At 38.1% G+C, this 15,146-nt stretch overlaps 1 protein-coding gene across 4 annotated transcripts in view; it reads left to right on the top strand.

Annotated features, from left to right (window-relative positions):
* The window catches only part of USP6NL (USP6 N-terminal like), a 151,100-nt gene that overhangs the window by 113,197 nt on the left and 22,757 nt on the right, over window positions 1-15,146 (top strand). For all 4 annotated transcript variants that reach the window (XM_054435474.2, XM_054435477.2, XM_063669550.1 and 1 more), the window contains 7 exons: window positions 3,294-3,403; window positions 5,632-5,680; window positions 7,273-7,393; window positions 10,593-10,687; window positions 11,273-11,338; window positions 11,437-11,536; window positions 14,565-14,717. In XM_054435474.2, coding sequence (XP_054291449.1) covers window positions 3,294-3,403; window positions 5,632-5,680; window positions 7,273-7,393; window positions 10,593-10,687; window positions 11,273-11,338; window positions 11,437-11,536; window positions 14,565-14,717 — 694 coding nt within the window. The remainder of the gene's footprint in view (window positions 1-3,293; window positions 3,404-5,631; window positions 5,681-7,272; window positions 7,394-10,592; window positions 10,688-11,272; window positions 11,339-11,436; window positions 11,537-14,564; window positions 14,718-15,146) is intronic.

Raw genomic sequence — 15,146 nt, 5'->3', positions numbered from 1 at the left:
AGCTCCCTTTCCCTTGAAATGCCACTAAATTGATAGCAGAGTTTTTATTATAAAAAGGCAAACCCACAGAAATGAGAAAATGGGAGATGCTTAACAGCTACCAGTTTTGGAAAATGAGAATGCAGACAGACATTTAGTAAACTTAGCAAACCTGAGGAAGCTAAATCCTAGGCTGGCAGTGGGAATTGGAGAAGCAACCTGATTAGTAGCTCAGAATCTCGTAAGGCTTGGTAATTGCCAACTGCAGGAACCTCTGGAAGTGGAGGTGAAGCTAAACACAGAAGTGGTTTAAAGTCTGTTTCAGAAGCAGTTAGAGCTCCTTAGCCCCCTCAGTGCTGGCCCAAGACTGGAGGTTTGTTATTTGGCGAGGATGAAACAGAGGGCCTCTGGACTAGGGAAGACGCAGACCTTGCTGAGGGTGAGCTGCTGTCATGAAAGCAGAGGAGATGAGTAGTTTAAATTTTGGACAGTCCAGCCTTTTTCCTCAACTCACCTACCAGATCACTGGCAGCTAGGTGCTTGTCTTCCTGACAGGAGATTGGAAGAGCCTTCTCTGGGGGATGTGATCAGCATAAGAAAATAAACCCAAAGGTACTGACTTCAGGGAACCCCAGTCCAACTGCTTGGCCACATCCCTCCACAAGCAGGATCACAGTCAGGAAGCCTCACCCAGGCATGCAGCTTTTTTGTGTCCCACTTTTAAACAAAAGCAGAAAACGAAGTTTTGCTGTTCATTTGAAGAAGGGAGCTAATGTGAAAGACAAGTGGAAGCAAATGAAGAAAGCAGCTTGTAAGAAACAGATTATAGTGTAAAGAAGAGAATCTAAAAAACTATTTTTAATATCTTCAGAGAAAAATAGATACTGCATCCATAAAACAAGTATAGAATGCTATAAAAAGGAACACTCAAAAACAATAGAGCTTATGAATATAAAAAATATTAGTAATGAAAAACTTAATTGAAAATGACAGTTGAAGAAATTGCCAGAATGTCAGTTATAAAAGCAAAGAGATGTAAAATAATACAGAAAAATACAAGAAAATTAGATGATAGCCTAGGAGTTCCCAGACTGTAATAATAAGAGTTTCAGAAAAAGAAAATGGGAATGGAGGGAGGGTGTGGGCAGCAAGCCACCCAGGTGCCAAGGCAAGAGACTGAGGACACGAGCTGTTCCAGTATAATAAAATATAAAACAAGAATAGTTATACCAGATGTAGATCTTAGATATGATTATATATGAATATCATTAATCATTAGTTTGTAGCAATTACTCTTTATTCCAATATTATAATAATCCTCGCTCTATAATCATAACCTAGGAAAAACCAGGCCATACAGAGATAGGAGCTGAGGGGACACAGTGAGAAGTGACCAGAAGACAAGAGTGCGAGCCTTCTGTTATGCCCAGACAGGGCCACCAGAGGGCTCCTTGGTCTAGCAGTAACGCCAGCATCTGGGAAGATGCCCGTTGCCAGGCAGACCGAGGTCTAGCGGTAGCATAAGTGTCAAGGGAAAACACCGGCTACTTAGTAGATCGGGAAAGGGAGTCTCCCTTTCCCCGGGGGAGTTTAGAGAAGACTCTACTCCTCCACCTCTTGTGGAGGGCCTGACATTAGTGAGGCTCGCCTGCAGTTATCCGGAGGCCTAACCGTCTCCCTGTGATGCTGTGCTTCAGTGGTCACGCTCCTAGTCCGCCTTCATGTTCCATCCTGTACACCTGGCTCTGCCTTCTAGATAGCAGTAGTTAATTAGTGAAAGTACTAAAAGTCTCTAATAAGCAGAAATAATGGCGTAAGCTGTCTCTCTGTCTCCCTCTCTCTCTCTGCCTCAGCTGCCAGGCAGGGAAGGGCCCCCCGTCTAGTGGACACGTGACCCACGTGACCTTACCTATCATTGGAGATGACTCACACTCTTTACCCTGCCCCTTTTGCTTTGTATCCAATAAATAACAGCGCAGTCAGACATTCGGGGCCACTACCGGGCTCCATGCATTGGTGGTAGTGGTCCCCTGGGCCCAGCTGTCTTTTCTTTTATCTCTTTGTCTTGTGTCTTTATTTCTACACTCTCTTGTTGCTGCACACGGGGAGAAACTCACCGACCCTGTGGGGCTGGACCCTACAGGAAGGGAAGATGAAGAAATTGACAAATGAATTGTTGAAGATGTCTGAGAGCTGAAAGATTTGGGTAGGAGTTTTTAAGATTGGAAGGATTCACTAAGTGCCCAACCCTGTGGATAAAAATAGATCCAAACCCAGTACTCAAATGTGAAGTTTCAATACATGGAGAGAGAAACTCCTACAAGCTTCTAGAGAGAAAACACAGATTGCACATAAAGAAACACAGAATAGCAACACTGGAAGCCAGAAGACGGTGAAGCTGTGCCTTTTGAGCAAAAATATTTTCCAACTTAGAATTCTAAAACAGCCAGACAGTTAAATAAGAGGGTAGAATGATCAGATAATCAAAGTTTCAAAAACTTTGTCTTCCATATAGCCTTTCACAGGAGCTGCTAAAGGGTGTGTTCCTGCAGAGCAAGGGAAGAACCTGAGAAAAAAAGATATGAGACCAGGAAACAGGGGGCCCAACATGGGAGAAAACCACCCCAGCAGGTGGAGAAGGGAGGCTCCAAGACCTGAGCTGTGCAGCAGGCCCGGAGGTCAGGCCGTACAGGAAGGAGAAGGCCCAGAGGTCAGGCCGCACAGGCAGGAGCAGGCCCAGAGGTCAGGCTGTACAGGCGGGAGCAGGCCCAGAGGTCAGGCCACATAGGCAGGAGCAGCAGACAGCAAGATGAAGCTGGTGGAACACCTACTCTACTGGAACATCACCCGAGGAGATTATACCATTTATAGTGAGCTTGGGATTGAATTAGGTGGGAAACGAAGCAAATTGAGAAACAAGGCAATGATTAGCTTCAAGGAAAACAAAAGCATCATCCTGGAAAGAAACAAGAAATCATAATAGACTGCATGGCTCAGCCATGAAGAACTTTCACATAGTTCAGTAATGCCAACTCTGAAAAGTTCTCTATCCTAAATTAAAATTAACTAGATAGACAGGATGGAAGGGAAGGAAGGTAGGGGAAGAGGGAGAAGCAGGGAGTAGGAGAAATGGGGGAATGGAGGGGAGGGAAAGTTTCTGTTGTGTACCTTTTTATATATATAGTTTTGATTTTTTTAACCATTGAATGATTTTTTTAAACCAAAAACTTTTTAATGAGAATTATTATTTGTCATAGAGTTTTCAACAACTAATTTCCATAAAAATCTGTTCTCTTCTCTCTTTTTCTCTTCAGAAATTAAAACACAGAGCACGGGGCTGTTCACCTGACATCAGACAAATAGATCTGGATGTCAACCGCACATTTCGGGACCACATTATGTTTAGAGACAGATACGGTGTTAAGTGAGTAAAATTTAATATTATGAAATGTTAATCGCATTTATAAATAGTCTTTATTAACTTAGAATGCCTTTATAGACTGTAATTTCGATTTAGGTCCTAAAGGTTTAAGCTTTTGCAGATCATTTGCATCCATGTTGTGTGAAACTTAAGATCTAATTTAACTGAAATTTTTTAACTTTTGATATAGCACGTGCTATAAAATTGGTAAAGACTCATAATCTGGGGATTCTTAGAAATATAGTAGATACTTTTATTAGAAGTCATAGAAGAATGACAGAGTATGTAAAAACTTTGTCAGTGATAAATGTATCTCTATAACCTTGACCCCCACACATAAATGAAACTTTTTTTTAAAAAAGGGAATGAAATGAGAAATTAATGAATTGATACATCATTGCTGTGACAACTTATAAATGAAAAGTACAGTTTTGCTGATCTCTGTATCAGTCAGAGAGTCTAACCAGGAAACAGAAACCAATAGGAGATATATATTAGGACATTTCAAGGTATTGGCTTCTCCAGCTGTCGAGGCTGATTAGGCAAGGCCAAAATCCACAGGGCAGGCCGTCGGAAAGGACAGTCTGGGCCTCGGGCATGAGCTGAAGCTGCTGGCCACAGGCAGAGTTTCTTCTTCAGGGAAACCTCAAATCTGCCCTTATGGCCTTTCAACAGATTGAATGAGGCCTGCCCAGATCTTCTAGGATAATCTCTCCTATTTAAAGTTACCAGATTATGGATTTTTATCAATCTACAAAATACATTCCCAGTGACACCTATATCAGTGTTTTGGATATCTGGGGATTGTTATTTAGCCAAGTTGACACCCAAAGCCAACCACTGCAGTCCAGCCTTGTCAACTTGGCACTCATACACACCACCTTAAACAATTTCCAAGTAAGATAGTAACCAAGTCATCCTTCCACCTAACATGATATCACTATTCTGCTCACAGCTGAAATGTGCTAATTCTTTCCCCACGTGAGGATGCCAAGTCTTTGGGAGATGATCACACTTCTGCTTTAGTATCCTGTAACTTATACACTGTGGTATAAAGTTGACTGTTATTAAGATACCTTATGTTAGATGATAAGGGAAAAGAGAGGGAAGAAGAAAATATTTGTTGGTATATATACAAGCATATTTACAAAAAAATAAGGAAGAAATACTCATAATAATTGTAGCAATCATTTCTGTGACTGGTCGTGTGGTCACAGGTGGTATTTATAATGCCTCGTTTCACTGCCCATTCCATATTCCCTTTGCCCTCAGCAAGCACCTCAGATGGTTGTGGTTCTTTACCTAGAGGGATGACTCAAACCTTTCTTCCTGAAAATCTGAACCCAGCAGTTCTGCCTGAATTGGTAGTTTTCCATTGACTTTCATCACAGGGCTCAGTAATACTAGTAAGAGATGCCCCAAGTGTTCTCCTGCATTCCAGATGTACTCCTCCTTGTGTCTGTTGTGTCATAGCAACCCATGTTCCCCTTAGTAATCAGGATAATCCCCCCAGCCCACACAGCCATGTCCTTCTTTGCCTGTTGGTTCAGAGGCATAAGGAGCCCAAAGTGGTTGGATGGCAGTTTCAGCTTCCAGGTCAGTGGAATCACTGTTATGTCTCATGGTGGAAGCATTCCTCCTTTTGGAACTAAGATCTCTAGACCAGCAGAACCCAAGCTTGCAGGGGCAAGAAGCAAACGCTTTGCTAGTGGATCTCGAGAGAGAATGATGAGTGGAGCCACTCCTACTTCCAGCCTTTGAATCTTGGATCCCTGAATCCTGGCTATGGGAAAAACAGCACCTTGAATTGGAGCCTGATATGGAGCATATTCAGCATCCCAAGGACATCACCCTATCCCTGCAGGGTATTGTACCTTGCTGGCAATGTCTCTGAGCCTTCAAAAGGCCATTCCACCATTCTGTCAAGCCAGCTGCTTCTATCAGAAGGGTCTCAAAGTGAGATAGATCAGCAAAAGAGGACAACAAATTTTAGGAATTTTGAAGTGTTTTGTGTTTTCTTGGTATAAATCCTTTCAGAATGAATATTATCTAGTCTTGAATTTAGACTTTTTAGAGTGTTGTTTGAATTTGAACTTGGGATAATTTATTACATTAGTAATTTTATCTGGATTATCTGTTTTCAGTCAGTCTTTGGTTTATTTTTTTAAGTGTGTAATTTTTAAAATATGTGAAATTACTAAATTGTATTTCATCTAAATTTTTTTCTCTAGGCAACAATCCTTATTCCATGTTCTTGCTGCCTATTCTATTTATAATACGGTAAGTTGGGGCCTGCCTGCCCAAGGTCTTTGAGTTGTATTCTGAGGCACTCCCTACCTAGCAGGGCCCTGTGGGCACATTTCTGCATCTCAGAGCTAGGTGGTCTCCATGGTCTCTTTAGCTGTGTGGATCTTTTTAAGCTGAAACCCTGTGATAACCCTAGGGCCTTAGAGCAGAGCTGATTCTGAAGTGGAAGAACCTAAATATGACCACAGTATGCCAGTGAGTCTCACCTTTTCTCTCTCCCTCCATATTGTTTTGCTTTGTAATGTTTTGTGTTGTTTTGTTTTTATTTTTAAGCAGATATACAGGGTAGAAGGACAGGAAGTAGGTGGCTTGGTTAATTTTTGCTCGACTTTTTATAACTCTCTTTGCTCTTGGGAGGTTACTTTTTACAATCACATTTATCTATTAGGTGAGGTCCAAACAAGATAACTATGCCCTTACTGGCTATCCCCAGGAGGAGGCTAAACTCTTTGGTAATAGACATGCTTTTCTTAAGGCGTTCAGCCTTGTTGGGGGAGAAGATAATCTGGGATAGATTAATTTGTGTTGGACTTAATGTGGGTGTTAAATGAATACTTGTTGACTAGGTCCCAGGGAGGACCTTTGAACCTTGGGATGTATAATTTCTATTGTAGTTAAAACCTTTAAATTATAAGAACAGAAATTCACTCAAACTAGGAAAAGTTAAAAAGGGGTTATTAAAGGGACATCTCATAGGAGGGAAGCACTAGTTGGGCCTCACCGGAATTGGAGCTGGAAGGTGGGAAGTGTCTGGTGAGAAGGAAAGCTGCACCTTCCATCTCTTCCATTCTGGGGGCCACTCAGTATCTCAGATGATCTCTGTGAACTGTTCAGTTCACTGTTTCTCTCTCCAGATTGCTTCCTTTGCCTACTGGCCAGTTATACTGTGGCTCAGATTGCACCCACAGACTCATTGTGAGCATTCTGTTGCAGTACGTACCCGCATCTGATTACAGTCTCTGGCTTTGTTCACATTTCCTAGAGACAGTGTCTGATGAGTCAGTGCAGCCAAATAACTGTTCCCCTGGGGTCAGCTGTCCTCTTCTGGTCCATTAGCTGTGGTTCCTGTGCCACAAGCATGAATCCTTAAGGCCACATCATAAGCAGGGACTATGGGGAGAGTGAGTATTTCTTAGAGAGGAGGCATAGACTGTGCATGGGCATCCCAAGATGTGTCTGCTTAAGGGTTCAGAAATCTAGAGGAGACAAGACAGCATACTGGGTATTGTAGGAGGGGAGACTTTGCCAGCAAAGAAGAGGAATAGTGAGCTAAGAATCATACATAAAGTGAAATAAATATTAACACTCTTTAAAGGAAGTGTGACAGTATTGAACAGAGTCCAATAAAAATATGTAGCAATTTAGACTTGTACATTTATTTTTGAGCACACTTTTATTCTCTTATGTGGCATAATACTGTAAAGAGTATAGTATTTGTCTCTAGAATGGACCATTAAACGATGTGTGTAGGCATTTTCTGGTTTTTATAGAGTAGCTTTTTCTCTGTACATATGCATGTAATTCGACTAAACTCCTCAGCTTCTGTGTTCCCCTTTGCTCCCCAGGAAGTCGGGTATTGTCAGGGGATGAGCCAGATCACAGCTTTACTCCTCATGTATATGAACGAGGAAGACGCCTTCTGGGCCCTGGTCAAACTATTCTCAGGCCCTAAACATGCCATGCATGGTAAGAAAACCCTGTGCTTTATCTAAACAATCAAGGTAGGGAAAAAGGTAGATTAAAACAAAACCAAAGATGCTTGCAAGAGTTACATACAACAAATTTAATGTCTCAGGGCTCATTGAGTTCATTAGTATTTGTTACTAGTTTCTTCTTTCATTTTTCATTATTGAACTTTTCTAAAACATTTACATTTATTTTCCTTTGTTTTTACTCTAAGGTATATTGTTGGCATTTTAAAATTCTTCCTTACTTGCCCTTGGTCAAAAGAAACTAATTTAGGTTTGGAGGAATTTAAGGACAGGTATATTATTGGGAGAAATAAAAGATGCCTCTTAATCAAAACTTTTAGATGGTCATGAAATTATCATTTCAGTGAAATGTTTACCATTGACTGGATATTGTGATATATAACACTTTGTCAAAAAAACAATAATTGAGAAATGACACTTAGGTTTTTAAAGGAAAGGTAATAATTAAGTAGTTTTATATTTCAAGTGTAGTTTTTGGTTTTTTCACATAAAATTGGTTCCACTTTAAATAAAAGGTTGATAACGTGTTCTAGGCACTCGATTATTTAATATCTCAGAACCTGCTGATTTTTTGGTTTTCAAGTTAACACTGTTTATAATAACTTTTTCCTTGTTTTTGCCAAGTTAAGCAATAGACTTTATTTCAGAGAGTTTAGATTACAACTGTTGAGACAGGGTCTTGCTCTGTCACCCAGGCTGGAGTGCAGTGGTGTGACTCATTGCAGTCTTGACCTGGGATCAAGCCATCCTCCCGCCTCATTAGCCTCTCTAGTATCTGGAACCACACAGGCATGTGCCTCCATGCCTGGCTAATTTTTTAAATTTTTTGTAGAGATGAGGTCTCCTTATGTTGACTAGGCTGGTCTCAGTCTCCTGGACTCAAGTGAACCTCCCGCCTCAGCCTCCCAAAATACTGGGATTACAGATGTGAGCCACAGCCCCCGCCCTTAGATCACAACTTGTCTTGGAAATAAAAAGGGCATTTGTTCATATAATGCAAAATTATTTTCCCAGTGCTATCAAATTTAAATAATTTTAACACTAGTTATTCTAAGTGTTAATATCAAATTTAAAATAATTTTAACACTAGTTATTCTAAGAATGGATCTTCCAAGTTCAGTTTGTGAATAAGCTTTGTGTGATGAGGAACCTGATATATATTTAAAGTACTGTTTTAATATTTTCAAAATTATGACTTTCTATAGCCCATTGTTTGTGAAGTCTCACACTCTGACCATGTGAGGATATTATGTGTGTGTGGAAGAGTGAGGGGGGTATGTATGTGTTTGCATTTGTTTTTCTCCCTTAGTGTTTCTTGCCAATTACTTAACAAATACCATCTGCATGGTAACTGGGTCTGGGCACTTTGCATCTAATAAATAGACTCTAAAAGTAAGACATATTATTATATTGAGTTGCCATCCAATAGGCAGTATCATTCCAAAAGGCATCTTGAAGAAAGCCGCTCTTCCCTGTCAGTCTTTATTTTGCTTTCCTGTGGGATTGTGTTGCTGATCTGTCTTGAGGTACAATAGAATGCAAATTTAACTGGTATGTAATTGTGTCCAAGACTGTCCAATTTTAGGAAACGGTCATTTCTTTTAAACCTGTTTGATAGCTTACCTTCAGCAATTATTATCACTAGACTAATCTATAAAACAATATTAATTCTACTATCCTAACTACTTAGAATGTAGTTTCGCTCATTATTAAAGGTCAGTTTATACTTAGAGATGTTTGTTTCTATGTCTGCCTATGAAATTTTATAACTAAAGGTTACCTCAGTACTTTGCATTTCTAGTGTGAAGGTGGTTTCACTTATAAATGTGTGGAATTGAAGCTAAGGCTGAAAATATAAAATATGAGAGCTGGAACATCAGTGGAAAATGAAGAACTGTTAGACTTCTTAGCATTCTTGAGCTAGTTATTACTGAACTGTATTGACTTTTCGAAAATTAGACTTTTCTTGAAAATTTTTCAACTTCCATTCCTATCAAATTGACTATGAAAGTGGCACTGATAGATATGGATTTTTTTTTTTAATGAAACCATTTCACTGAAAAATATTACTAAAGGAGGAATAGAATCTCTGTCTCTGGAAATTTTTACACACACCCTAGAAAACTGAGAACTAGTTAAGAAATAATTCTGCCCAGTAGATTGTAAAGCACCATTGCCCAATAGCATGTGCCTCAGGTTTTTGGTGGAATAGAGTTTCATTTTGGGGCAGCAGACTTTCTGGGGGGAAAATGGACTCCAAGATCACATAAGTGTGGGAGACTGAGTGAAAGAAAAACAAGTTTCATTAAGTCTAAAAGGCAAGAACATTAATAAGCTAAAATGCCTCATGAATATCTAAGAAGGATATAAATGTGTCCTCTGGTTTCTTTTTCAAAAGCATAGAACGTCTGTTAACGTCTTTCAAAGTTGCATGGAACCCAGGTTGGATCCTAATGTAGAAGAATCATCAAGTCTGTTGAGTGGACTTTCTTTTTAATGGATTGTATAGAATATCATGAAGAAAAATAGATGTAAAGTTCAATGAGTTAAATACACAAAATTAATGCTAACCATTTGTAATTTGTTACTTCTTAGATATAGATTATATTGTATAGTCACTTGGGATAAAATATCATTTTGGATATAACATTGATCATCTAGTGCCTGTATTTTTAGCAGATGTTAAATATAGCTTTTTAGGAAAGGATTAAAAGGCGATTTAAAACTTGGGGACTTTATACTAATGAAATTCTTAGAGTAAGCCTGAAAAAAGTAATAAATTGTTATTTAACATATTAAAACAAAATGACTAGTCAGGGTTGGAATAATATATTAAAAATATATGCATTTAAGATATGGCCCAATATCTTAAAAGAACAGGTGATCTGGATAAATGTCTTCAGTGTCCCTTTTTTTTTTTTTTTTTAAGGTTTCCCTTTAAATTCAAAAATACGAAGTTATAGAAGATCTTTAGCAAACAAATCCTAGTCTAAAAGTTTCATTACCCAAAGCTTATGTACAGTTATTTCCTGGGTGGGGAGAAAAAATGTTTTGATAACTACTGAATGTTTCTTTTTATTTTTGACAGTTACAAATGAAAGATGTTGTGTTTTAAGATTGGAGGGTTTTGTTGGTATTGTTTATGAAGTGTTGTTTTTATGTTTGTATTCTAGGCTTTTTTGTCCAAGGTTTTCCTAAACTCTTGAGGTTTCAAGAACATCATGAAAAAATACTGAACAAATTTCTGTCCAAGCTTAAGCAACACTTGGTAGGTAGATGTGCCACTGACTTACACCCACCTACCCACCCCCCAAAAAAAGCTGGGATAATTAAATTGTCTTTGGTCCAATTACCTTATTAATTTATAGTGTCATCCATTTCATTTACTATGCAGTTATAATTCCCAGTTGTTTACAAAACACTAGATTTGTAAAATTTAATATTGATAGGCTATCACAGTACTTACTGAGGGATTTGAACTTCTTTGAAGCTAATAATACAAACAATGTGATAATTTAAAGATATGGGATCTCCCAGTTGTTTTGGAGGTTTTTTCATTGTACAGAAAGTATTTTTTCAGGGTCACAGAAACTCGTTGTTAGTGAACTATATATATGCCTTACTATAAAACAGTAGTTTAGTAAAACAAAGATAGCTCACTGTAAAATATATTAAAGAGAATCTAACTGTTGTATTATAGTCCTGTCATAAGAGGAATTTATTCTTGGAGTGATTTTGAGAAGTAAATGTGTTTGGCTTTGATAGCTGCATCCAACAGCCTTCCTAACTTAGTATTATTTTGTTAAATTTAGTTTGCTACAATCCAGAAATTGTGAGCTCTTTGTTTTTTCAGGATTCTCAAGAAATCTACACAAGTTTTTACACAATGAAATGGTTTTTTCAGTGTTTCCTTGATCGTGTAAGTATTTATTTACAAAACTCAGTCATAAAATTATAAATACAAGGTGAGGGGAAGCTGTTAACCTTATTTTTGTTTTGTTTTGCTTTTAATTGTAGACTCCCTTTACACTAAACCTCAGAATATGGGATATCTACATCTTTGAAGGAGAACGAGTTCTTACAGCTATGTCTTATACCATCTTAAAATTACACAAAAGTAAGAAAATGCTTAAACTCTAAAATTTTATTAAAAATTGAGGCTTATTTAACCTTGATTTCTCATTCCCCACCCACTTCAAATTCATTGTCTTTTAATAGTGGTTTAAATTTTTTTTGAAAATCATTGGAGAAATTATCATCAGTTGGTAATGTACTTTTGTAAGGTCTTTCTCATGACTAGAAGCTTACTTCACTTCAAAGGTCTTTTGTTCTTTTCTGTTTATATCAGTGTCATTTTCACACTTCTATAGAATGCAGTTAGTTGGTTTCAGTAGTAATATTTTTCGTTAAGTATTTGTTTCCACTGGGATCCCTTGTCCTTTTCATCAGTCGAATCTCAAGTTTGTGGTAAGAGAAGGAAGACCAAAGAAACCAGGCCCCTTACTTAGTTCAAAGGGCTGGAGAGAACGTTTTCTATTACTGTTTCCTTCATCCAGGGAGAATAGCACCCAGCTGAACTGTGGGTGGGAGCACACAGACCCACTTCTCTACCTCAGTGCATTATGGCCTCTGGGGCAAGTTCAGCCAGTGTCTATAGGCAGATAAATGCAGCAAGATTAAAAAAAAAAAAAAACAAAACTGGAGAATTTTTAGTCTTCAGTTGCAATATGTTTAAGGGCTCTATAAATTTGATATGTTATGCCTTACTTTAAAATAAAGAAATGAGATTTTCTTTCATGAAGAATCTTGTTCATCTTTAAAGTCTCAATTCAGCCTTAAAAATTCTGTGACTTCTCTTGTAGTTATGCAGAAGAGAAAATCATTGAAAGCTCTAGAGCTTCATATGTACACGTACTTCTAATCCAGGTCATACCACATAGTTTCATGTTCATTGTGCACTCAACTCTCTTAGGTTATTCTTGAATGATCTGTTCTGCTTCCCAACTAAATTATAAACTAATTGAGTGCACAGGGTCTTGTTTATAGTTTTTCTCTCTGCTGTGCTTGGCATTGTTCTAAGTACATGTTATGGACTTTACTGTAAGATTGGTTGGTTGCTTACTTGAAAAGCATGGACTGCAGGAGTGCCAGATTATCCATACTTTAGATAGGAATGAAAATGCCCTTTAAAAGCACTTTTGTTATGTTTAGTTTTTTCAAGAAAAGGACTCAGAATTGTTGTGGTTCACTTCCCTTATACTCAGTTCTTCTTTCCTCAACTAATGCACCAGAACAAAACAATTGACTATGAATTGTCTTCCAGGATTCAGGTTTGTCATCTGATCTCCTGAAATCTCTTTTCCTTCCTCCCCACACCGGCCCCCACACCGCCTTTTGCCTCCCCACCCCCCACCTTTCTCCCTCTCTCTCTATCCCTCTCCCGCTCTCCCCTCTCCCCCCCTCTCTCTCTCCCCCTCCCTCTCTCCCTCCTTCTCTCCCTCTCTCTCTCTCCTTCTCTCCCTCTCTCCCCGTCCTCCCCCCCCCCCCACTTTCTTTCTGGATTGTTAACGGATCAAAATAGAGAACAGAAGTACAGTTTTTATTAGGAGACATTAGCTTAATGTTCCCTCAAGAATGAGGAAGTAAAAACATAATATATTTCTTTGTAGCTCTCATCTGCTTCTTAAATTGTTCTACTTATATGACCCTTGATTAATTTTGACAAGTAAAAAGTTTCTTTACCCTTGTAAATAAACGTTAAGCATAGCAACTGCTTTACATGCTACCGTATCATTAGACTAAATGAGCTGTGGACAAATCTGCTGCTGTGTATTTTTCTTGGTTAGAGACTTACGTGAAGTTCCGTCTCCACCATATAAAGTTTCCGAAATGGAAGGGTGGCTGTGGGATGGGAGGAGATGCTGATTCAAGTTTCAGTTAGACAGGAGGAATAAATTCTGGAGAGCTATCATACAGCATGGTGACTCTAGTTTATAGTAATGTGCAGTATACTTGAAAATTGCTGAGAGTACATCTTAAATGTTCTCACTACAAACAGATAAGTATGTGAGGTAATGGTGTGTCAATTAGCTTGACTTAGTCATTCCACAGTGTATACATATATCAAAACATATTGTCTACCACAGATAAATACAATTTGTCATTAGCCAATTAAAAAAAAAAGAAAAACTCTTCCTGGGCATATTAACCAATAGTTAGCTAAAGCTCATAAGAAATTTTTTCCTTCCTTTTTCTTTTTTTTCTTACTGATTGTCTTAAAAATACGTTGTTACTGGAGGTTCATCACACAGTGGTTTTAAATAATAAAAAATCAAAAACCACCTAAATGGCCATTACTAGAAGACTGATTAAGTAAATTACAATGCATACATATAGTACACTCTTTTACAGCTGTTAATGATGATGTAAAATCATATTTGTTGAAATGAGAGATATCAGTGATACATTATTGAATGGGGAAAAAATCAAAAGGGGAATAACTTGAAAAGTATAATTTGGATTCTTCAATTGATATACATAAACACTTGTAAATACCCGGATCTACCTGTAGGGTATTATGTGATGAGGTGTGTTATGTAGGGTATTATGTAATGAGCAGATTTTTACTTTCTGCTTTGTGTTCATATTTAATTTGAATGTCTTTTTCCAAGAAAATGAATTTCATAAGTAGAAATAAAACTCACAAAATTAATAATCCAGATGTTCTGGGAAATTCTGAAACAGTAAGAAATACAGACTTAAAATGGGGCTTCTTGGAGCTCCGTATCAATAAAGGAGAAAGGGCCTCATGCCGGCTGAGGTAGTCTTTCTGTCTGTCTCTAAGAAGCTCTTGCTCTGGAGTAATACTAATGCCTAGATGTGGTTATTGCAATGAGGAAGTATTAGGCAGTATTCTCCCATCCTTTCTCCCAGTAAACTTTCCTGCTTTTCTCTGTGGCTGCTTTAATATCAGGCAATATTTTTGTCTTACTGAGTTTTAATGATGTCCTCAATGCCATATGTAAGTTGTATGCTGTTTGTGCCCTTTTTAATGCCCTTTTACACTACACCTGAATATAATAGAATATCTTCCTACCTAAAGTAGCTATTGACTCGGCATTTTCATTTCTCTTATCCTTTCTTAGAACATCTAATGAAATTGTCCATGGAAGAACTTGTAGAATTTTTTCAGGAGACCCTGGCAAAGGACTTTTTCTTTGAAGATGATTTTGTGATAGAGCAACTTCAGATTTCTATGGCAGAACTAAAGCGGGCAAAGTTAGACCTTCCAGAACCTGGTAAGAATTACCCCAATACTTTATATCTACATTATAATTAAGATTGGAAGACATGGCATAATTAACATGGGCTGTTTCTTGCCCACAGCGTAAGCATTATACTTGTGATGACATAACGTGGATGAACGCCTTACCAGCTCAGCTGCTTTGGCTTTTTCCTTATTTTAGGGAAAGGCAAGTAAACATATTAATTAAATCTGCCTCTCCTAATAGATGACTGTACTATTCCTGCTTACATTTAGAAGTTTGGTTGGCAAATACTGTTGTTCAACAGAAGTAGCCATGGTGCTTTAAACTAGCATAACAATAAGCTTTTTTTTTGCTTTCTTCATCTCATTTTGTGAAACCATATACAATAGTAAGTACAGCAAGTAAAAGCCCCATCTTATAGATGAGGAAATGGATACTTAAGTGTCTAAGTGGCTTAAA

The sequence above is a fragment of the Pongo pygmaeus genome, chromosome 8, assembly GCF_028885625.2.
Source record: "Pongo pygmaeus isolate AG05252 chromosome 8, NHGRI_mPonPyg2-v2.0_pri, whole genome shotgun sequence".
In the NCBI taxonomy this organism is placed as follows: domain Eukaryota; kingdom Metazoa; phylum Chordata; class Mammalia; order Primates; family Hominidae; genus Pongo; species Pongo pygmaeus.
This window is presented reverse-complemented; position numbering and strand designations above follow the sequence as displayed.